Source organism: Elephantulus edwardii, unplaced genomic scaffold, assembly GCF_000299155.1.
Source record: "Elephantulus edwardii isolate Elephantulus edwardi_28Jun2011 unplaced genomic scaffold, EleEdw1.0 scaffold00061, whole genome shotgun sequence".
Lineage (NCBI taxonomy): Eukaryota > Metazoa > Chordata > Mammalia > Macroscelidea > Macroscelididae > Elephantulus > Elephantulus edwardii.
The window spans coordinates 4,077,259-4,101,639 of record NW_006399811.1 but is presented as its reverse complement, the minus strand read 5'-3'; the positions used below and the strand labels follow the sequence as shown (position 1 = coordinate 4,101,639).

Here is a 24,381-nt window from a genome sequence, read left to right as displayed (position 1 = left end):
TCAAGACAGACTACCTTCCACAAAAAGCATAACTGGTTGCCTCCTTGTCATGACTGGGGAATATACATTTTAGATGATGAGAGATTCCAAATAAAACCCAGCAAAACTGACTACAGACAAACCAGAAGATCATATTCCTATCACCTATGATTCTAGAATTTGCCAAGGAGGGAACAGGAGCAAAGTGCGAGAGTAAATAGGAGTCAGTAAGTCACAGATAGATCAACTTACTTCTTGATTTTACTCTCTGCATTTTCTGCCACGTAGTAGCCTGGCTGGCATTCGTATTTGCAGACAGAGCCCACATCATGGTGTCCCTGGAGGCAATGAGGCAGCAGCAAATTTGCGTTGGTGATAACAGGGGGAGCATCACACTCCAACTTGCAGTAGGCTTCTGGGAGGGACCAGAACCCATCTTCAAGGCAGGTGAGCCACGGGTTTGGTCCTAAGTTCAGAAAAGAGAAGCACAACTTCTTATAAGAGAGAGTCCCAAACCCAAAATACAACCACCACATAGAAATATAAGAAACATGAAAACCTACCAACCTACCGCGATTCTCAGAAAGCTACATTATTCTTGGTTGGGCTACTTCTGTAAAATATCAGGTCATAGAACTTTTCACTCACATCCATTGTGCACTTCTAGACAGATTAATCTAGAGCACAAAACTAGCTGCTTTCAGGTAAAGTCCGACACATGTGCATCATAGAACCATAGGCCATGACTTTTAGGGAGCTGAGAGGACTTTTCTTCTGAGGTATCTATCTCGGGTTAGAATTCAATCAGTCAGCCTTTTGGCTAACACATGAGTGAGCACTTATTCTTTGTACCACACAGAGACTCTCCCCTGATTAGAAATTGTATTAACTGTTTCTTGACCTAATTCTTGAGAGGAAGGCTACTAAGAAAGTCATTTCCTTCGTACAGTAATAAAAATGTAGCAGTAACAACATCATAGAACACTTTCCAATAAATGGAAAATGGCACCTTTAGAGCACTTATTAGAGAGTTAGAGAGTGTTTGGAAACATTTTACATGTTTTAAATTGTATAAAGGTCTAACCTCAAATAATCCTATGAAACAGATACTGTTATTATCCTCCATTTTACAGATGACAAAATTGGGGTGAGGGAACTTGCCCAAGTGAGTAAAGAATAGAGTAATAACTGAACCAAAGATATTTGGGATCCTAAGTTTTACCCATAAGCACACCACCATATGCCCCAACACAGCGTAATTAACAGTTTCATGAAGAGTAAACAGTGGGCTGCCCGTAGGAGCAGGCTTACCACATCAGAATTCCTTAAAGGCAACAGAATCTGTTTTTGAAACAAGGTCCCTGGATAACTGTTGGGCATCCCTCAAAGTCTAGGAGCTCTTAGTGAGGTAAAAATGTATGATTTTGTAGGGCAAGTTGTAGCATCTTTGACTAGCAATACAGCCAGGGGCAAACTATACAACTGCGACTCCATTTATCAAATGAACTGTTACTTCACCTACCAAATGAAACTAAGAATACTTCGATCATAAGATATTTTTTTGTAAATATTGTGTACAAAATGTACACAATAACTGGCATTTTGATCATTAGTATGATCAAGACAACCAGCACAGTTATCTTGATTCCAGGGTACATGGTGGTGTTACTATGTGCTGTTGAGTTGAAACTGACTCATAGATGACCCTCCAACAGCTTTTCAGAGGCTGTAAATCACATGGGAGGAGATTGCTTATCTATCGCCCAAGGAACAGCTGATGGATTAGAACTGCCTGCCTTTGGGTTGGTAGTGAAACTCCTTACCCACACCACCACCAGTGCTCCTCCAAGATGCATACAATTACTTAAAACCAGAAGAAAATCTCTGCATCTTTCATTGATAATGTTTTGAACCAGGGCATCATTCCAGATTGTGAGGAATGGTTTTATCCTTTTTCAGTTCTTCACAGTTGTTATCAGAGGACTATAGACTTGAAGGAAGGATATCAAAATAGGAAGCTAAAAGAAGTCATATAAAATCACATATTGGCCACACAATACCTTGAAGTTTGGCTGGTGGGATACAGGAGATTGAGCAGCGTTTGAGAAAGTCCGTTCCCTCTGAGCAGAAAAAGTTTGCGTAGTTCACCAAAGCTTGGTCAGGGATGCCACAGTCAACACGTGTGCAGCTCACAATCTGGTCCCAGTACCCAGAGGAGCATGTGAGCACAATTTCCTTCTAGAAACAGAGAATTGTCCTATGTCAACCTTATAAATGGGCATATCTGGTTAGTTATAGGCTTTAAAAAAATTATTTGTCCACACAGTCAAAACAGATAGTTACTTTGTATTCTGCTGCACTTTACTGCTCTAAATAAAGCCTCATAATAAACAGCTGCCTTAGAGTCAACTGGGACTCGTGATGATCCCATGTGTATATCTTAGAGTGGACTTACACCTTACACATTTTCCAATGAGTTTTCAGAAGTGATCACTAGGCTTTCTTCCAAGGTGTCACCAGGTGAGTTCAAACTTCCAACCTTTTGGTTAGAAACCAAATACTACCAGTCCTACCTGGAGCCTCCCAGCCTATCATTCCAGACGGATAGTGCTGACACAGTATAACTCAATCAAAGCCAAGTCATGGCTGTCATGTCAGAACCAACTCATCACAGACCCTCCAGTGGGTTTTCAGAAGTTGTAAAGTGTACAGAAGGACATTGCTTGTCTTTCTCCCAAGCAGCAGCTAGTGTATCCACCTGCCTTTGGATTAGCAGCACACCTAACTACCTGTCCAGCTGGCCACCAGAGCTCCTATACAAGGGGATTGTTGAATGGAGACACTGCATCTATCCACGTGAGTGTGTGATATCCATTTGCTCCTTTCTATTTGTTTTCTACCCTCTTTCTTCTTGTTTTGGGCTCATAAATGCTAGCCTGTGAGGTGTTTGTGCCGTTGCCTTAGACTTGGGATCAGGACCTGGAACCCACTGGCAGGAGACTGGTGAGGGAGGGAGTAAGAGAAGCTGGTGTGTTCACCTCCCTGGGGAGTTGCTGTAGACTGGCTGAAGCCTTTTCCACATAGACCTAGCTCTCTCCCTCTCCTCCGTTCAGACTGGAAGTGATCACAGGCATTCTTTACCCTGTGATACTGCTCCTTCTCCTTGTAATTTCCCTGTGTACTGACTACACCTATATAAATCATCTCTTTTATTAAATCCTTCTCAAGTTCCTAAACAACATGCCTCTGGAAACTCTATGAACTTTTGATAAATGTAGATAGTTGTAGAGGGGCTTCAGGCCTTTTGTTCATAGGGTCGTTATGAGTCCTGCTCGACTTGAAGGCAAACAACAACAACTCTTACCATTAAGCCAACTGATGATGCAACTAAGAAAAAAACCTAGCACTTCCACAGGGAATCGTTTCTAAAAACCACTGAGAATTAAAGCAGACAAATTCCTTTCCAAGCCTGGAGGGAATACCAAAAAAAAAATTCTACGCATTTCTACAAGCTTATGATTTTCAGTAGGATAGAGTTGTTGTTAGGTACCGTCAAGTAAATTCCTATCTATAGTGACGCTGTGTGGCAGAGTAAAACCACTCCATAGAGTTTTCTAGGCTGTCATTTTTGAGAGACTATCTCACTAGGTATTTCTTCTGTGGAGCCATAGGGCAGATTAAAACCAACAACCTTTTAATTAGCAGTTTAGTGCTTAAAAACTTGCACCACCAGGAGTCTTGGCTCTGGTGAATCACCGTTAAATAATGAGATAAATATTTACTGAGCTCTTTGTGGAAAGAAGATGGGCAGTGTCTTCCTTTAAAGACTTACAGCATCAGAAACCACGTGGAGGGTCTCCAGGAGTTGGAAATGACAAGAAGGCAGTGGTTTGGGTTTTTTGCTTTGGTTACCCCTTTCTATAAAGATTTAAGAGAATACAAGAAAAAAGAATGTAAATAATAGAATCAAAGAACTAGACAACTGAAATCAAGATAATAATAACATGCTGTTGTGTATAAGTAAAACCACATTATGGTAGTAGAAGGAGGCTTTGGGAAAGGTTCAAGGAGTGAGTTAATTGGAACTGGCCTTGGAAAGATGACCAGGACTTCCTTGCAGCCAAAGGAACATACGAGGAAAAGGTGCTGAGAGCAGAAAAGGAAAGGGAAGAACAATGCAGGCCTGGAGACCCGCATGTTCTTAGCTTGTTTGGGGAACAATGACAGTGGTCACCCAGCCACTGAGTTCCCAAAGTCCAGGGACAGGGCAGAGTGGGGCGATCACTCGGCTAAGCCAACTTCCCTACGGGGAGACCACTGTGGCTAGGTGAAATGCCAAAGGTAAAATGCCTGGTGGAAGCACCTGTCACCCCCACACAAGCCCTGGCTAGCTGCTCCTCCAAGCTTCCCAGTGTTCCCCTATTGCTTGCCAGAGGGACCCAAGTGAAGCCAGACACATTTTTCTTTTTAGCTTCGGTTCTTGTGTCAACAACAAGCAATTATCCTCACTGTCCCATGATCATGAGCCGGGAATTGTATCATTTCCTTAGTGAGTGCAGACACAGGTGACAGAGCAATCAGTTGATCCCACCAGATGGTTGGCAAAGGATGAGCCCCTACCTTTTCCCTCCAAATCCAGAGTCCACCCCTTATGCACTGATCAGAACTGGGATGTGGGGCTCAAGCCACTACGATATGGAGTAATGTCTCTCGAATGCTGCATATATCATATATCACTGGATTTTCTCCATGTTTCAATAAGCACTATCTGTTTACTCTTGAGTTTTCTCCTCCCATGTTTAACTCCCTATCTTTCCTGCTCTCCCCATTTTTAACTCTTTACTTGTTAAATATGTGATTTATTACTTACCTACTTTTTATTCTATATTTACCTAAGCTCAATTAAAAACAGATAATAAAGGCTATACCTTTCTGAAGAAGAAAATCAACAGCATCCTTAAACCACAAAACTAGTAGCTCAAGACAGGTTGCTCCTGTTTCTTTGTGGGAATAATTTTGAACCAAAGATCGGGTCTAGTTAGTAAGGGTGATGTGAAGAATTGGAAATGGATAATGGTGGCAGTTACACAACACAATGAACACCATTAATGACGCTAAATGGCACACGTAACAAATATTGAAATGGCAAATATTTTGTTACACACAATTTACCAGAGTGAAAAGAAGGAATAAAAATAATGTGTTTTTTAAATCTTAAATATCTTTTTAAATCTTTAAATCCCTAGGCAAGTGAAATTTTCCTGTCTGTGAAGGATCAATTGGTTCATGACAGAAAAGTGTTCTAGCCTTCCGTGTCACTGATATCTCACTAACTACATGTCACTGCTGTCTCACTAACTAGATACCCTTCAACTTCTTTTCTCATGTAGTCAAAGTTCTCTAATTCTCTCCTCATGCGCCATTATCTATTCCTTACCTCATCCTTTGTCTCGTCACAGGCTGATGTTTTCTAGGGGTTGATTTCAAACTTAAAATTCCTCTACATAGTACTGTAAGTTCCTTAGAATCAACATGGGAAATGAAATTCTTAGTTGGGAATACATTATCATGCTTATAATAATAGTAGCTAAGAGTTTAGAGTACTATGCACCTATTATTTTACTGTAAGCATTAAATTGTTTTCCATTGGTCATTGTAATATCCCATTAAGAGAAATACTTCTATTTTAATTATTTAATAAGAAATTAAATGATCTAAAGGAGATTTATTTTGATTCAAGTTATAATGTTGTATATGATGAGGTCCATATTTAATTCCATATCTGCTTTTAGAGTCCACTTTCTTATTTTTTTTAAGATGTGGAGGTGGCAATTAGTAAAAATTCAGATATGTTATCAGAAGGGGTCAGTTTTTGGAAAAAGACATCATGCTGAGGAAAGGCATAGTGTCAGCAAAAGATAGGAAGACACTTAACAATATAGACTGGGCTTGAATATATCAGAGATTTTTGAGGATGGTGCAACACAGAGCAAGGTTCAGATATGTTATTCACGGGGTGATGGCACCTGAAAACAATAGTAAAAAGTCTGGAAGATGAATCATGTCTAGATAAATGTCCATATTAGTAATAGAGTTAAATTTTTTGAGGAGAGAAGTAAGCCTTCTTTCCAAGTTTTCTTGTAGAAAAGTTAAGAGACTGGGCAGTGAACCACAGACAAGTCTATTATAACCTCTTTTCCCTGACAATCAGGGGCAAATCTATATTTAGGCATTCTCATCTTGAGAAAAAAATGAAGAAGATAATTTCTGATGCAGAAAAAATATTTCAAACCCCAAATTACTGTTGAGTCTGAACCAATTCATAGGTGACCCTCCTGGTGGTTTTCAGAGGCTGTGAATCACACTGGACAAGACTGCCCATCTTTCTCTCAAGAAACCACTGGTCGATTCGAATTACTAGAAGGCTGGTGCCTCTGTGATAGTAGTGCAATTGTATATGGACTAAGTCACCAGAGATTCTGGGGCGGGGGGAACAAACCCAAAAGCAAACACACACACACACACACACACACACACACACACACCAAATAAAAAATACCAAAGAAGAGAGCAAGCCCACCACTTAGAATTGCATACACTCTTACATATCCTGTATTTCTACCAAACTTGCTTGTTAGAATCCCAATTTACCCCTTTCATATAATTTTAAAACATCCAATAGTAAACAAAGTGGAAGCAATCCAAATGTTCATTAACAAACGAATGGATTGCAAAATTGTGGTACATTCACAAAATGGAATATTATGCAGCACCAAGGAGTAACAATTTCACAAAATACTATATACTATGGGAGAGAGTAAAAAGCATTTTGTTGAGTGAACTACCTCAGGACAATAACCTCTAAGGCCAAATAGTGCGTAAGAGCATTATTATAAAAATAAAAGGATAACTAGTATGTTGTGTATAAGGAGAAGGGGCAGGAGACGGAAGGGGTGGAAATCACTAGGATAGCAGCATTTGGTGGATGGGGGGTGAAGGTCTCGGAAAAATTCAATGAGGACTCAAGAAGATCATGTAATGGAACCATGTTAACTAATTGTATGGAATATAATATATGTGAATAATCGTATGAAACACAATGTAAATGAAAGATCGTACAAAGCACTGGCACAAAATATATGAATCATTTGTATGAAAACCAATAAAAAAAGAAGGAAAAAAGAAAACAAAATAAAAAACACCTATCATTCCCCTATCCAGTCAAGGAGAAGGGTAAAAATAACTCTCTTTTTAGGAACTTGGTCCAGATGATGTTGGACTCCAACTCACCTGCATGGACTTGAGGTACTTTCCGCTGCTGGCCTGAAGGGCAAATCCCCGTTCACAGGTGACAGCACACTTTATGTTATCCAGACCATCAGATGTACAATTCACTGCATCTGTGTGATCAAGCAGCAATGGTTCGCAGCGGCCCTCCTCTCCACAGGGTTGGTGGACACAGCTGAGAAGGACAGAAAAAGAAGCATCTTAGAGCTGCCTCCATACCAACAGGCTACAAGAGTGACTTCACAGCTCACTCTGGATGCGCCTCTAAACCAGAGAGAACAATTGTTCAGGCAGCTTGGTAAACAGAAAGGGTGGTGACCAACTTCTGGCCCAGACTTAGGTGATAAAATGAAGTAGGAGAGTGGATCCTGTATGACTGCAAAAGCGAAATGATCAAGGGTGCTAATATTCGACTAGTATAGTACGCATCTCTGACTCCTAAAGAATTAGGCCAGATCTAGAACCATTTTCAAGCTAAACCATGGAGGCCCCTGGCTATATATGGTCCTTATTTATTTTTTAATATTTATATATGGGGTGGTCCCTGGGATGAAAGGTATATCTGCATTAGCAGAGAAGACAGCATATATTTACTGGTGAAGAACTCGGTGGCACAGTGATTAAGCACTCAGCTACTAACCAAAAGGTCTGCAGCCCACCAGCTGCTTCCTGGGAGGGAGACATGGCAGTCTGTTCTCACAAAGGACTATAACTGTGGAAACCCGATGGGGCAGCACTACTCAGTCCACTATGGGCTGGAATTCAACTTGATGGCAATGGGTTTGGCTTCAGATTTGTTGATAGTTAAGAATGTATTTGAACAACTGGCACAGCCACAGAGTGCATGTCACTGTGTCAGCTGATCAGAAAATACGCTTAGGTTGGGCAGAGGAAGCTCATAGATATTTGATACTGTGTTAAGTGTACCCAGAGGACACCATCTCAGCCAAGAAGACATGCTGTCTAGTTTGCTAGATTCAATCAACCAAGAAAAGGAGAGATGTATAAACTCCCACAGAGTTGAGGGAGATACAGCACTGAGCAAGCTGAGATTGAAGCTGCAAACAAGGTTGTGAGGGAACAAGAAGAATGCCATCTTCTTACAAAGACAGAGCCATACGCTCACACTCACTCATTGTCATCAAGTCAGTTCCAGCATAGCCGGTATTCCCTCACGCACTGAGCTCCTGAGGCTATAAACTGCAATGAGGGGAGACGGAGACCATCCATGTGTCTCCCACAGAGCCACTCACATCTATATGCACAGCCTGTAGGTTCACAGCACAACTCACTAGGGCTGGGCCTATGCCCCCAGAGCTCCTTAGAACCATAGGAATTAAAGATCAGAGTACTGGCCCCAGGCTGTCTGCTTTGAATCCTGGCTTCACCATTTATTAGGTGAGTGATTTAGGGTCAACTATCCACTCTCTGCTATGTTAACTTACTCCATGTTAGAGGTGGATAATGATGGTGCCCACCTCCCAGAGTCTCAGTAAAGGTAAAACTATTTAATTCATGTAAGAGATGAAGAACAGTATCAGAAACACAAAAGTGCTCCAGAAGTGTGCTACTGCCGATATAAGAATTGGCCGTAATGAACTAGATTAAGCAGTCTGAAGCAGTTCACAGATTCCAAATAACATTAAAATTATGTTCTCCAGAGAAATGTTGAGGAATAATAATGCAGTCAGTCATTGTTTTCTAATTTTTAAGTTACTATATTATTCTATCTTATGTTTAATTGTGGGAAAGAATAGAATGGTCGCATACTGTAAATACAGACATTAACGTAAAACTGCTATATCACATTCAGGAGGTCTGGTGGCCCAGTGGTAAGGAATTGCACTGCTAAACCAAAGACATGCAGTTCAAATCCACCAACTTGCCTGTGGGAGAAAGCTGGGAAATCCCCTCCCTTGTGATGTACAGCCTCTGAAAACCCACTGAAGGGATAGCAGTGAGGTGATTCCAACTTGTTGACACATAACAATAACAACATATCACTTTAAAGGTCTGTTCAATGAAATCTGTTATCATAATGATGTCACAACCACCATAATTCATTTGAAAATATGTGAACAGTAAAAATATTTGAGCCATTAAAATTGTTTTTTATCTTTTCTCTTTGACTTTGTATGTTTATTCAACTCATACCCCAACATTTTATTTTAATGAAATAGATTTTTATACCTAGAAGTCTATAATTGATCACACTAGCAAGTTTCTTCGTAATAAAATTTTAAAATTATTTCTTTACTTCTAGATTTATTAGCATTGTAATTATTGGTTCAGAGTGACCATAATAGTTAATATGCCATAAATTTTAATAAATAATTACCAGCTATAAAAATACAATTTCCTTGAAGTTCATCTTTTAATTAACTACTTGGATTTTTTTTCTATATTTATACAACAGCCTGCATTATGCAGATGACACAACCCTGCTTGCTGAAACTGAGGAGAACCTGAGGAGCTTGCTGCAGAAGGTCAAGGACTGCAGCCTCCTATATGGAATGTAGCTCAACATCAAGAAAACAAAGATTCTCACCACTGGGCCAATTGGCAACATCAGTATGGATGGTGAAGAGATTGAGATTGTTGACAGTTTTAGTTTACTTGACTCCACAGTCAACACTCTTGGTAACAGCAGCCAGGAAATTAAGGAACTAATTTCATTGGGAAAGTCAGCTGTGAGGGACCTGTCAAGAGTACTGCAGAGCAACGATGTCAGGCTGGAGACTAAGGTGCACCTGATCCAGGCTATAGTCTTCGCAATTACGTGCTATCCATCAGAGAGCTGGACAATGAATAGGGATGATAGAAAGAGAATTGATGCCTTTGAGCTGTGGTGCTAGAGAAGAGTGTTGAACATACCATGGACTGCTAGGAAAACAAACATGTTTGTCCTGGAGAAGGTGAAGCCGGAATGCTCCTTGAAGTCAAGGATTCTGAAGCTTCTGACATAATTTGGGCATGTTGCAAGGAGGGACTGGTCCTTGGAGAGGGACACCATGTTTGGCAGAGTGGAGGATCAGTGCAGGAGAGGAAGACCCTTGTTGAGATAAATCAATTCTGTGAGTGGAGTGGTGGGAATGAGTGTGTTTGAGATGGTGAGGTTGGCACAGGATAGAACAGCATTTAGAGCACTTGTACATAGGGTCGCTATGAGTCACAAATGACTCGATGGCACATAACAACAACAACATACATACATCTATGAATGGACATTCCTTATTGTTAGAATAAAAACAGCAACAACAATCTGTATAGCTATGAAACAGAGAAAAAATGTATTCTCATTAAAAAAAGGAGGAAAATGAAGAAGCTTATGTTTAACAATGTTTCTCAGTTCTTTAATTCTGTCCAAGTTTCTCAAATATCCTATTTACTCCACTCCTAGCTAGTTCTATGAATTGAACAAATAAAATGCCTGGGTGCCTAAAGACTTTTAAACTGATTTGCAGAAAATTCAATTAATGATGTACAACCTAATCACTCTCTTGTAATCTTGCTACTTAAATGAACAAACATTCTTTAAACTCCTTTACAAACACACATAACCCCCAAGGCAGAATCCTTGAACTTCTCTGTCTCTTATTTATCTCCATTGTTGTTGTTGTGTACCACTGAGTCAGAACCGACTCACAGCTTTTGGGTTTTCAGAGGCAGGTAATCACACTGGAGGAGACTGCTCACCCTTCTCCTCCAGAGCAGCTGGTGGACTCAAACCATGTGCCTTCAGGATTGCAGCACAGCTTCTTGCCACTAGGCCACCATACCTCCATTCCTGCCTTTTTAATAGTTTTTTTTTTTCTCAGTCTTGATCTTTTCTTTTTTTTTCTTCTCTCTTACTCTAATTCCTTGTCATCCTCATTGCCTTTGATAAGGAGTCTTTGGTATCAGATGCCCTTATATAACTCTGAACTCTACCACTTGTGGCTGGTGACCATAGAAGTCTTTAAACAAGTCAAGTACTCTTTAGCACCTCTAATAAAATGAATACTATGACAGGCTTGATTTAAAGATGCTATTGTAAGGATTGGGGAGCCGAGCAAACTGAAGTTGTGAACACTCTCAATCTCTTCGTCATCCATCCTGACGCTGCTAATTGGTCCAGTGGTGAGAATCTTTGTCTTCTTGACATTGAGCCTTAGTCCATACTGAAGGCTGCAGTCCTTGACCCTTCGCAGCAAGTGCATGAGGTCCTCCTCAGTTTCAGCAAGCAGGGTTGTGTCATCTGCATAACGGAGATTGTTAATAGATCTTCCACCAATCCTGATGCCACAATTCTCCTCATAGAGCCCAGCCTCTCGGATAATCTGCTCTGCATACATGTTGAAAAGGTATGGAGACAGGATGCATCCCTGGCGTACACCCTTCCCAATTTTGAACCATGCAGTGTTACCCTGCTCTGTTCTGACTACTGCCTCTTGGTCCAAGTATAGGTTTCATATTAGCACAATTAAATGTTCTGGGATTCCCATTCTTCTGAGTCAGCCATTCTTCTGAGTCAGCCACAGTTTGTTATGATCCACACAGTCAAATGCCTTTGCATAATCAATGAAACACAGATAGACATTCTTCTGGTAGTCTCTGCTTTCAGCCAAGATACATCTAACATCAGCAACAATATCCCTAGTACCACGACCCCTTCTAAACCCAGCCTGGACTTCTGGCAGTTCTCTGCTGATGTGCTGTTCTAATCGTTTTTGGATGATCTTCAGTAGAATCTTGCTTGCATGTGAAATCAATGACACTGTTCTGTAGTTTCCACACTCAGTTGTTAGGGACCACACTCTGCTGTTAGGGACCTCTCAAAGGTACTCAGGAGCAACAGTGTCTCTCTGGAGACTAAGGTGCACCTGATACAGGCCATGGTATTTGCAATCGCTTGTTATGCATCAGAGAGTTGGACAATGACTAGGGAGGACAGAAGGAGAGTGGATGCTTTTGAGCTGTGGTGCTGGAGAAGGGTACTGAATGTACCATGGACTGCCAGGAAAACAAACAGATTCATCTTGAAGAGGATTAAACCAAGCTACTCCTTGGAGGCAAGGATTCTGGGGCTTCGTCTGACATAATTTGGACATGTTGCCAGGAGGGACAGGTCCTTGGAGAGGGACATCATGCTTGGGAGGGTGGAGGGACAGCGCAGGAGGGGAAGACCCTCTATGAGATGGATTGATTCGGTGACCGGGGTAATCGGGATGGGTGTGTCAGAGGCGGTGCGGTTGGCGCAGGATAGAGCAGGGTTTAGAGCTGTTGTGCATAGGGTCGCTATGAGTCGGAAACGACTTGACGGCACATAACAACAGCAACAACAATTGTAAGGATTATATAGCAATGCTTAAACAACTGATTATAACTTCAAGTTACAACTCAAGCTTGAACTACAAGTTCAAACTCACAAGTTGGTCCAAGGGGAGGGGAGGGAAAGACCTAACAAATTGCTCCCATAAATTACATCATAAGAAACTCTGTGAAGCTGTTCTACCTTGTCCTATACAGTTGCTATGAATCAGTCAAGTTCATTGCACACAAGTTTTGCATTGCTTCCTAAGTAGACTATCTTCTTATCAATATACTAAGCTCTTAGAGGCTATCTTATTACTGTGAATCCAAAGCCAATAATGATACTGTGACATAACAGGTTCTCTAATTGGTCTGTTTCAGAGAGGGTGAAACCAAGTTTCTTTTTGGAGGCTAGGATTTTTGAAGCTCTGTCTCACGTACTTTGGGCATGTGGCCAGGAGAAGGACAACATGCTTGGAAGGGTGGAGGGGCTACACAGGAGAGGAAGACCCTGGATGAGATGGATTAACACAGTTACCGAAGTAATAAGGGTTGGTGTGTTAGAGTTAGTGAGACTGGCACAAGACAGAGCAGACTTCAGAGCCGTTGTACATAGGGTCGCTATGAGTGTTAGATGACTTGATGGGACATAACAACAACAACATTAGCATTAATTGAATGAATGGATGAATGATTATTCTGAAAAAAAAAAGCGAAAAAACAGTCTTGTCTGCAATCCCGTCATCTATCAAACTTTATCATTCAATAGATCTCCTGCTCTGGTATCTAGTCTCCTTTTAGGATCAGTCATATTACTATTACTGGTACTGGTGTCCATATAGGGCTGGGCAGCCCTCTGTGTGGCAGACTAGAACTGCCTCCACAAGGTGTGCAATGGCTGGTGTTGCAGTAGACGTCCATCAGGTCTCTGAAAAGTTCTAGTCTCAGACTGGAATTGCCAACCCTTTGGCTGGCAGGCAAATGTTCTGGATTCACATCTCAGCCCTGTTACTTTGAGCTGTGTCACTATGGGCAAGGATGTTGTTGCAAACATATATAAGCTGAGATCATACATATATGTATTGTTTGAGAAGAGACTCTGAAACTTGCTCTTGAACATATTGTTGTTAGGTGCTATCAAGTCAACCAGAACTCATTGCTTCCCTATAAACAACAGCTATGAACCTTGCCCTATCCTGTATTATCTGCAAAATCTCTGATATGCTTGTGTCAGTCCGTATTGTTAGGTGTCTAAATATATAAAAGTATATTTGTGTGGTGTGTTAGTATAGAACGTGGCATAAAATAGGTACGAGAAAAATGATAGTTATTATTATTATCACTTTCTTCCACTACTCTACTATGGATGAACTAGGTTCCACCTACAGTGTCCTGTCTGCTGTTTGCTACACATATCTTTTGGTTTCCCCAGTTTGGTATTTTAATTCCATTTACTAAGGTTATTAAAAAGCCTAGCCTCAAGAAGCCCCTCCAGATAACTCACTCCTTCCTTCTTCTAAGCTCTATTTTAAAAATAGATTTAATAGAAATAATCTCATTGATCATTTATCTCAATATACCTTCCACATAGTCAGTCATGCATTTGCTTGTTTATTTATTGGTTCATTCATTCATTTATCCTTTTTTCCACTAGAAAATTGATAGACAAGTGTCTCCTCAGTGCAGAATTCTCAAACTAGATTATGAACATCTTTTTAAAAAATTTATTTTATTATTTTTTGTGTGTACTGTCAAATCTGTTCTGACTGGTATAGGAAGAGATTTTCCCTCCTTTTCCAGCAGAGTATCTAGTGGATTTGAAACAAGCACCTCTGGAATTGCAGTGCAGCTTCCTGCCACTAGGCAACCAGAGCTCCCTAACTAGGAACCTCTTGAAGACAAACATTTACTCTTATATTTACCATACTCCTTGCTATAGTCAACAAAAATTATTTGTTGAATTATTCATTCATATCACAGAACACAATGTAAGTTAATGGCTATCAAAATGAGAGATGTGGTCAATTTTAAAATGACAGATAAGAAACAGAAATGCAGATATTTCACTATCAAACAAGTACTTAATCATCATGTATTCACTAATAGACATTGACTAAGCACTTATTATTTGTAAAATAGTGGTCTAAATACTGGAGATAAATATAATTAGGACCATGCCATTAAGGAACAAAATCATAGCCTAGCCATTGTCTAGAGAATAAAAAAAAAATTAAACTTATTGTGGCATTATGTTGCTCTTGATGCTATTGCCAGAGCTGTTAAATAATAGCCAAGAAGACTACTGTGAATCTTGTCATCATTCATTTCCTCCCTTTGCTCTTGAATTGTATTAATGATCAATTACTTTTTTCAAAGGGTTGGGCAACCCAAGAAGAAAGTGGAAAACAGAATGTCATTAAAGATTCACACAGTGTCTTGAAAGAATTGTAAGCTGATTGAAAATGCAGGTCAGAAAATGTATGAGTTTCTATCCCTGACCTTGTACACACAGGATTGAAATAATATGCTGGCGACATCTTTGTTCTTCTTTGTATGATTACTAGAGATTGGATGGAGGGATTTGGGCTGGGTGGTACAAAGCAAACTTTTTCACTTTAGTAAGCTCTGGTTATTCCTAACATGAGTTAGTACCCTCTGACTCCTTTCATGGAGTTTGATGGGGTGGGGTTGGGTGGCAAATATATGAGTCGAAGGGCAGTTGTTAATTGATAGTAAGGATTGTGCCAACCTCATGCTGGTAACTTCATAGAAAACATAGGGAATCTTTGTCTCTGATTCCTTATTCAACCTCTCTTAATAAGGAAGTTAACCTCTACCTATCCTCTATGGAATGGAATCAAAACATTTTATTTAAGGATGATGAAGAGCTCCATTCTCCATTCATGCTCCATGCTGTTGAGGTCCACAAAATATCATCTTTTCTTTGGTGTGTTGAGCGGTAAGTACTGGAAAACATGGGATCATTAACAGCTCTGGTTCATGTTCGTTTGTTGCCCAGAAATTAATATGAACTAGCACGTGCTGGTTTTCAATGACTCCATCAAATTAATCTGTGTCATCATTGAGGACAAGGACGTGCTGAGACAGGACACAAAACAAATACTCTGAATGAGCCTCCTTCCATCAATGAGGTGCCATGAACCACTGTTGCTATGACGACAGTGTGCAAGTCCAGCCAGCCTTGGCAGCAAGGGAGGCGCAATGAGACAGGAGAGCACACAAGAGGGGGAAAAGTGGCATGAAATAAGACCAAAAAGAAAGCACCAAACCCAGACCTGTTTATGAAGTGAGAAATGGTTTTAGGGCAGCTGCTACAAATTCTTTCACTAGCTTATATTTCCATTTGCTTCCTTTTTAAGGAATTTGTTTTATGAGGACGGTGTTTGTCAGGTCGTTAGTTTTGGATGGCATCTGGTACCAATTGTAGATTTCTCCCCTTGAACCCCAACCCCAAACCCACTCCTGGGTTTCTCTTCCACCACAAACACTGCTTCTCTGAGCAAAGTTGTTGGGTTGTCCATTCCCCACCCTCGCAGTACATTTTCCTTTATCCCTAATGCTTCATAAAGCTCCACCGTCATAAGGACAATGCTCATAGTAAAAAGAATCACTCTTCAAACTGCTCAACAGCTTTCTTCTGATGGTCTTCAGACAAAGGTTAATGAAAGTGGCAGGAACAAAGCCAGATAATGCTCCAGAGAGGTGGGAAGTTAGGTATTTATCTTGGTTTGACATACAAGAAAACTAAAGCTGTTTGGAGACTGGCTGGAGGCCACACAGAGTGTCAGAGGAAAATCCTCAGGCTGGACCTCAGAGCCTCACTCAGGGGGCCAGCCGAAACCACGAGGCCATCTCCTGAGGGACAGGGCTGCTTTCCTGTTGCTTTCCTTTGAGAAAGCAGCCAAGGAGCCAAGAAACTCCTCAGCCGGACAGGCTGGGGAAAAGTATAGAGTGTTTTCTTTTAAACTATAGCAAATTAAATGGGCAGGATTTTTCTAAACGGGCAGCCTTCACTCTCTGCAAGATGCCAAGAGTGTTTCCTCCACTGGCAGCACCTTCTCACCCTTCCACTCACTTTTTCCAGACCTCCTCTGACACCCCATCACAAAGTGTTCTCAGGTAAGGATGAGAGGAACCCAGTGAGATGTGATTCACAGGTATTTCCATCTTAACAGAGACAATGTTTTAAGCCAAAGGGATGAAATTTTTTTTTCTCAATGTGGAATTTTAAGTCAGTAGGCTGGAAAAAGAAGTAAGCATTTCAGGCCTTTCAAAATCACACTAGGTAGATTGTCACCTCACCATGCTGACTGTCCTTAACTCTAGCTTTACTTTTTGACTTTCTACATTTCTTTTTATTAGCTCCTCTCCTCTCCCTCTCTTCTGATCTTTATGCCCAGTCATTTTTTTATGGCTTTCAGAAATTCTTTGAACATCAACAAAATGTATTTTAACCCTGGGTTCTCTTCACCAAAATGTGTGTAATCTGTTAATAGGCATACCAGCTCTCTAGAACTATCTTGCCCCAAGAGTGTGTCTGTCTTTTCTTCACTGAGTCTGTGACAATCCTATATACGTGAAAACCCTTTTTGGCCCAGTTCCTAATGAGTGGTCCCCATATGCCAAAAGGCAGGCATTCTTAACTATCTCTGCATTAGGCTACTCATTTAGTTGTGAATGTTATGCTTTTGAGGTGACAACAACCCAAAGTAACCCTGTGGACAAGGAGTATGAACCCTACTCTGTGTTGTGCCATCCTCATCAAATCTGATATACTCAAGCCTCCTGTTATAGACACTGATCATATACATTTCCTGGCGAACTTTTCTAAAACTGGTCAGGTTTTTCTTACTAGATATTTTGATTCTGTTGTCCTATGGGGAGATCTTAGTATCTATGATTTTTAGTCTTCACTGCTCCATAAATTGCTTGTCTGTCAGATACTCCTCTAAATCTGAACATTCAGATTAAGACAGACTAGGAAGAAGGATTGGCCATCCACTTCTGAAATAGCAGGTCTCTGAAAACCCTATGTACAGCAGAATACAAGTAGACTGACAGAAAGGGCAACTTAGGTAGAACTTTGAAGTATGGAAATACAAAGGAAGAGGAACAGTTGTAAGCAGACACTAGTGATTGGAACATGGAATGTGAGAACCATAAATGTAGGAAAATTAGAAATTATTAATAAAGAAATGGAATGCATAAATATTGACATGCTAGGCATTAGAGAGATGAGATGGACCGACATGGGGCATTTTGAGTCAGATGATCATATGATATATTACTCCGGAGATGAAAAGGTGAGAAAAATGGGGTTGCTTTCATAGTTAAAAAAGTAATTTCTAGATCCATCTTGAAATACAACATTGTGAGTGATAGGAATATATCCATACACTTACAAGGAAGTCCACTGAATACCACGATCATTCAGATATATGCACCAACAACCAGAGCCAAAGAAGAAGAAATAGATGATTTCTACCAACTTTTATAGTCAGAGATCGATTGAACATGCAATCAAGATTCATTGATAATAATGGGTGACTGGAACACAAAAGTTGGGAACAGAGAAGAAAAATCAGTAATTGGAAAATATGGACTTGGTGACAGAAATGAAGCTGGAGATAGATTGATTAAATTTTGTATAATCAATGACTTATTTATGGCAAATACATTTTATAAGAAACATAAACGTAGGTTATACACATGGATTTAACCTGATGGTATGCATACGAATCAGATCGATTGCATCTATGGAAAAAATTGCTGGAAAAGATCAATATCAGCTGTGAAAACTAGGCCAGGAGCTGATTGTGGAACAGACCACCAACTATTCATATGCAAGTTCAAGCTGAAGCTGAGGAAAATTAAACCGAATCCACAGGAGCCAAAATATGACTTTGAGATCATCCCACCTGAATTTCAGAATCATGTCAGGAACAGATTTGAGGCCTTAAACACTAATGAGTGAATACCAGATGAGTTGTGGGAGGATGTCAAATGTATCATCCAGGAAGAGTGCAAACGGTCATTACAAAGACAGAATAGGAAGAAAAGGCCAACAGGAATGTCAGAAGAAACTCTGAAGATTGCACTGGAGCATAGAGAAGCAAAAGCACAAGGAAGAATTCAAGATACTAAAGAGCTGAATAGAAGATTCCAAAAGGCAGCACGGGATGACAAAGCAAAATATTACAATGAAATGTGCGAGGAGCTAGAGTCTGAAAATCAAAAGGGCCAAACTCCTTAAGCATTTTTAAGCTCAAGGGACTGAAGAACAAATTCAAACCTAGAGTTGCTATAATCAAGGATGGTTTATGCAGAATATTAAATGATCCAGGAAGTATTAAAAGAAGATGGAAGGAATATACTGGGTCATTGTATCAAAAGGAATTGACAGATACAGAAAAATTTAATGAAATAACATATGAGGAAGAGCCTACGGTAATGAAAGAAGAAGTTCAAGCTGCTTTGAAGGAAATAGCAAAAAATAAGGCCCCAGGAATAGATGGTATACCAATTGACATATTTCAGCTAACAGATGCTGCCCTGGATGTGCTCACCAAGTTGTGCCAAGAAATCTGGAGAACAACCAAACCACTTGGCCAACTGATTGGAAAAGATTTATATTTGTTCCCATTCCAAAGAAGGGTGAACCAACTGAGTGTGGAAACTACAGAACAATATCGTTGATTTCACATGCAAGCAAGATTCTACTGAAGATTATCCAAAAACGACTGGAACAGCCCATCAGCAGAGAACTGCCAGAAGTCCAGGCTGGGTTTAGAAGGGGTCGTGGTACTAGGGATATTGTAGCTGATGTTAGATGGATCTTAGCTGAAAGCAGGGAATACCAGAAGAATGTCTATCTGTGTTTCATTGATTATGCAAAGGCATTTGACTGGGTTGATCATAATAAACTGTGGCTGACTCTGAGAAGAATGGGAATCCCAGAACATTTAATCATGCTAATGTAAAAGCTATACTTGGACCAAGAGGCAGTCATCAGAACAGAGCAGGGCAACACTGCATGGTTCAAAATTGGGAAGGTGTATGCCAGGGATGTGTCCTGTCCCCATACCTTTTCAACCTGTATGCAGAGCAGATTATCTGAGAGGCCAGGCTGTATGAGGAGAAGTGTGGTGTCAGGATTGTTGGAAAGATCTATTAACAATCTGCGTTATGCAGATGACACAACCCTGCTTGCTGAAACTGAGGAGGACCTCATGCACTTGCTGCAGAGAGTCAAGGACTGCAGACTTCAGTATGGACTGAAGCTCAATATCAAGAAGACAAAGATTTTCACCACTGGACCAATTGGCAGCATCAGGATGGATGGCAAAGAGATTGAGATTGTTCACAGCTTCAGTTTGCTTGGCTCCACGGTCAATACTCTTGATACCAGCAGCCAGGAAATAAAAAAACGCATTGTGATGGGAAAATCTGCTCGTAGGGACCTCTCTAAAGTACTCAAGGGCAACGGTGTCTCTCTGGAGACTAAGGTGCACCTGATACAGGCCATGGTCTTTGCAATTACTTGTTATGCATCAGAGAGTTGGACAATGACTAGGGAGGATAGAAGGATAATTGATGCCTTTGATCTGTGGTGCTGGAGAAGAGTATTGAATGTACCATGGACTGCCAAGAAAGCAAACAGATTCATCCTGGAGGGGGTTAAACCAGGCTACTCCTTGGAGGCAAGGATTCTGGGGCTTCGTCTGACATACTTTGCACATGTTGTAAGGAGGGACAGGTCCTTGGAGAGTGACATTATGCTTGGTAGGGTGGAGGGGTGGTGCAGGAGGGGAAGACCCTCTATGAGATGGATTGATTCGGTGACTTGGGTAATCGGGATGGGTTTGCCAGAGGCAGTGCGATTGGCACAGGATAGAGCAGGGTTTAGGGCTGTTGTACATAGGGTCACTATGAGTCACAAGCGACTCGACGACACATAACAATAACATTTCTACTGTGGCGAAAATATATATCAGACAATATTTTCAAGTGTAGCATTTGTATCTGGGATGATTTCAAGCTTCTGAAATTTTAATATTCACTGGGAACTAAATCCAGCCCCATAATGTTCTGATTATATAGAATCCAACAGATAGGCCTCTGAATTCTGTGCACCACGATCATGAAACCACAAGGTTAATTCCAGAAGGAAGCTGGTGCCACTGCTTGACTATTATGTTTTAATGAATTAATAGCAAACTGTCACCTGGAAGCCACAGGGTATACAATAAAAGAACAAGACAATTGACACCATCTGCAGAAACCATGAAAACAGCTGAAGAGGGGAAAGAATTAAACCGTGTGCTACTGAGAAGTACATGGCTGTTTCAGAGAAAGTTTCAATGTGGGATTCGATTCACCCTCGGTGACTGAACTTGGGAAAGGAAAGGAGGTTTGGAGGATGCTTCTGAGAAGTCACTTCTGAGACTCACAAGCAGAAAACAAGGTAGAACTCTCAAAACTAGGGTAGAAACACCATTTCCTCCTTGGAACAGAATTAAATAACATTCTGTATATGCCAAACCACAAACCCATTGCTGTCAAATTGATTCTGACTCTAGTGACCCTACAGTGAATATAGAATGGTTCCATAGGGTTCCAAAGGCTATCTTTTTGGAATTAACAGCCACACCCTCTCCCCACAGAGCAGCTGCGAATTTAAAACATTGACCATTACATTAGCAGGTAACGCTTCACAACTTTGCCACTAGGGCTCCTTTCAGCACAGATTGACCTCGTAAATTCTCTCTTACATGGAGTGTGTTATATGCTGGGCCACTAACAAAAAGGTTGACAATATGAATTCACCAGCTACTCCCTGGGTGAAAAAACAAGGCAGTCTCTTCTCATAAAGATTTACAGCCCCACAAACCTGATAGAGGTTTGCCAGTGGTTAGAATCAACTAATAGCTATAGGATATTTAAACTCTACAAACTCTCTAAACTCTCTAAACGTACAGAAATGATGGTAGTTATAGGACAAAGTTCTGTATAGAAATGATGTTAGTTATAGAACAGAGCTGAGGTCTTTTGAACAAAATTTACTCTCAGTTGTATTCAACTTGACAACCACTGCTAAGTAAAACTAGTGCTGTTATATCTGGAGGAACACTATTCTACTTTGTACATCACTCTTTGTCAAAGTAACCTGGGTTGACTGTGATGCTGAACCTTGTACTGTTGGGATATCAAATACCAGAACGACTTCCCAATGTGGACAGTGTTTGGTGGCGCTCCCAGTTGTAAAACAGGTTTGGAAGCAGGAGTGGCATCCACTTCTTAAACCACATGCCTCTGCAAAGTCTATGAATTTGGAGAAATGACGATACTTATGGAAAGGCATTAGGTCTTTTGTTCATAGAGTCACTATGAGTCACACTCGACTCCACGGCAATCAACAACAACAACAACTATCTGAAGACAGACTCAAAGGCAAGTCCACAATATATTCCTAGACTTTTTCATGTTTAGTGATGGACAGAGTAAGAATGATACTAGGAAAGAGGTACGACTTTCTGATGATAGAGTGTCAGAGTCACTAAAAACTTACTTGAGCTGTTCCTCAGATGTCAAATCGGGCACTATTTATGGTGTCTCTTTGGAGATTAAAGTACGTCTGATACAGGCCATGGTCTTTGCTATCACTTGTTATGCATCACAGAGTTGGACAATGACTAAGGAGGATAGAAGGAGAATTGATGCCTTTGAGTTTTGGTGCTGGAGAAGAGTGTGGAGTGTTCCTTGCACTGCTAGGAAAACAAACAGATTCATCCTGGAAAGGGTCAAACCGGGCTACTCCTTGGAGGCAAGGATTCTGAGGCTCCGTCTAACATACTTTGGACATGTTGCAAGGAGGGACCGGTCCTTGGAGAGGGACATCATACTTTGTAGGATGGAGGGACAGCACAGGAGGGGAAGGCCCCCTATGAGGTGGATTGATTCAGTGATTGGCATACTCGGGATGGGTGTGTCAGAGACGGTGCGATTGGCACAGGACAGAGCAGAGTTTAGGGCTGTTGTACATAGGGTTGCTATGAGTTGCAAGCAACTTGATGGCACATAACAACAACAACAACATTATTCCAAGGCTAATAAGAGGAAAGCTGTAATACAGCTTACATTTTAGGACTACCCTTGAGGAGCTAGCCAGTTTCTGAGGAATAAAGTCCTGGCTTCCCCTCCCCCTCCCCCATCCAGAGCCACCTTCTAATCTAAAGCTTTGATCCAATGTTGCTGTAATTATCCATGTCAGGTGATTTTTATAGTCCATAGTTAATCAGAGTCTGTAGGGAAACTTTGACTACTTCCATGTGAGAGTCAATGGAATATTTTGGGCTACCAATGCCATTTCTATAAAGTGACAAGAGGAGGGTGGGGACAGAAGAGAAAGGAAAACCTTTTACAACCATCAGCATATCAAAAAGCAATCACAGCTTGCTGAAAGCTAAATGGGCTTTAAAAGTAATTTAACAGAAATTCCTCATGTTAGAGATGATGTGACTAAGCCCAAAGGAAATGACATGATATTCCAGAAGTTCTGACTTCACTAAAACATCAATGCACAATGAAGCAGAATTTACCCAGGCGATGACACAAAATTAAAAATTAAAGTGTTGATTTTCATAAACTTAAATTCATTGTCACTGAGTCAAATATGACCTACAGTAAGCCTACAGGAAGGGTGGACCAGAACTTCTTTCAAGCTCAAGTAGCATTCATGAGGTTTTCTGAAGTCTGGTCCTACCTTCCACCAGTCACCCAGAAAACAGCAATTACAATTTGATGTCTAGAATCTCTTTAGCATCTGTACCACACTCTTCAAGAAACAGCATAATAAGATGAAGAAAGTAGTAGACCAAGATCCATGTCACTTGAGTCTGGTCTTGACTTACTTAGCTCTATGACCTTGGGCAAGTCTGGCCACTCTGGCTCTCAGGCTGCAATTTTTTCTTTTTAAATGACAGAGTAAAACGAAGTTTTCCCCAAGATCTAACATGGTATTTGAGTTCAAAGATGAGGTGATAGTGGTATTGAGTGGAAGTACAGAAAACCCCAAGTGGGAAGGATGTGGTAGAGAACCCTAGCAAGGAGGGAGTACTTACATGCTTTCCTGTCCAGTATAAGTTTTCACTTGTTCCAAATTTTCTATTGTTAAGTTAAACCAAACATTGCCATTTATCCAAGGGATGTCGCCATTTGACTAAACAGCAATCTCAGTGTTTTCTCTAGAAACCGCTCTTTCTAAGGTTAAATAGTCAAACAGAATCAAATTTCTCTCAATTTCCTCACCAAGTTTTATTGATTATTAGTGAAACAAAAGGTTATGGACTCAGAAGGAATGTATGCTCCAGGTGGCAGCAGATAGGAGTAGAATGTACAGAATATGAAGCCAACTGAATAGAAAGAATCCTAAGTGATCTTTTTAACACCAACTAAAAATCAAATGCAGCAACAATAATAGCACCCATCCTTAAAGAGGTTTGCTATGTCTCACAAGCTATAGCAAAACAAGCACCACCAAAGTGTTTCTATATTGGCTATGCCATTACTTCCTAAGGCAGGAACTAGATCAAATGTTGCTTTTTGTCATAACATAAATGTTGTTGTGTTATGTGCAGCGGAGTTGGAACTGCCTTGAAGCTAACTCTCTAACAGGTCTCCGGATAGTGTAAATTGCCTGGGAGGCGACTCCTCATCTTTCTCCCAAGATCCACCTGGTCAGATTCGAATTGCTTCGGGTTAGCAGCCCAACTCTTTATCCACTAGGCCTCTCTCTCTCTCTCT

At 40.7% G+C, this 24,381-nt stretch overlaps 1 protein-coding gene across 1 annotated transcript in view; it reads right to left on the bottom strand.

Annotated features, from left to right (window-relative positions):
* Window positions 1-24,381, bottom strand: part of PAPPA2 (pappalysin 2) — a 475,277-nt gene that overhangs the window by 114,357 nt on the left and 336,539 nt on the right. Inside the window, exons 14-16 of the mRNA XM_006887711.1 lie at window positions 7,270-7,441; window positions 2,040-2,217; window positions 232-445 (exon numbers count right to left, since the gene is read on the bottom strand). Of these exons, the coding sequence (XP_006887773.1) occupies window positions 232-445; window positions 2,040-2,217; window positions 7,270-7,441 (564 nt within the window). The remainder of the gene's footprint in view (window positions 1-231; window positions 446-2,039; window positions 2,218-7,269; window positions 7,442-24,381) is intronic.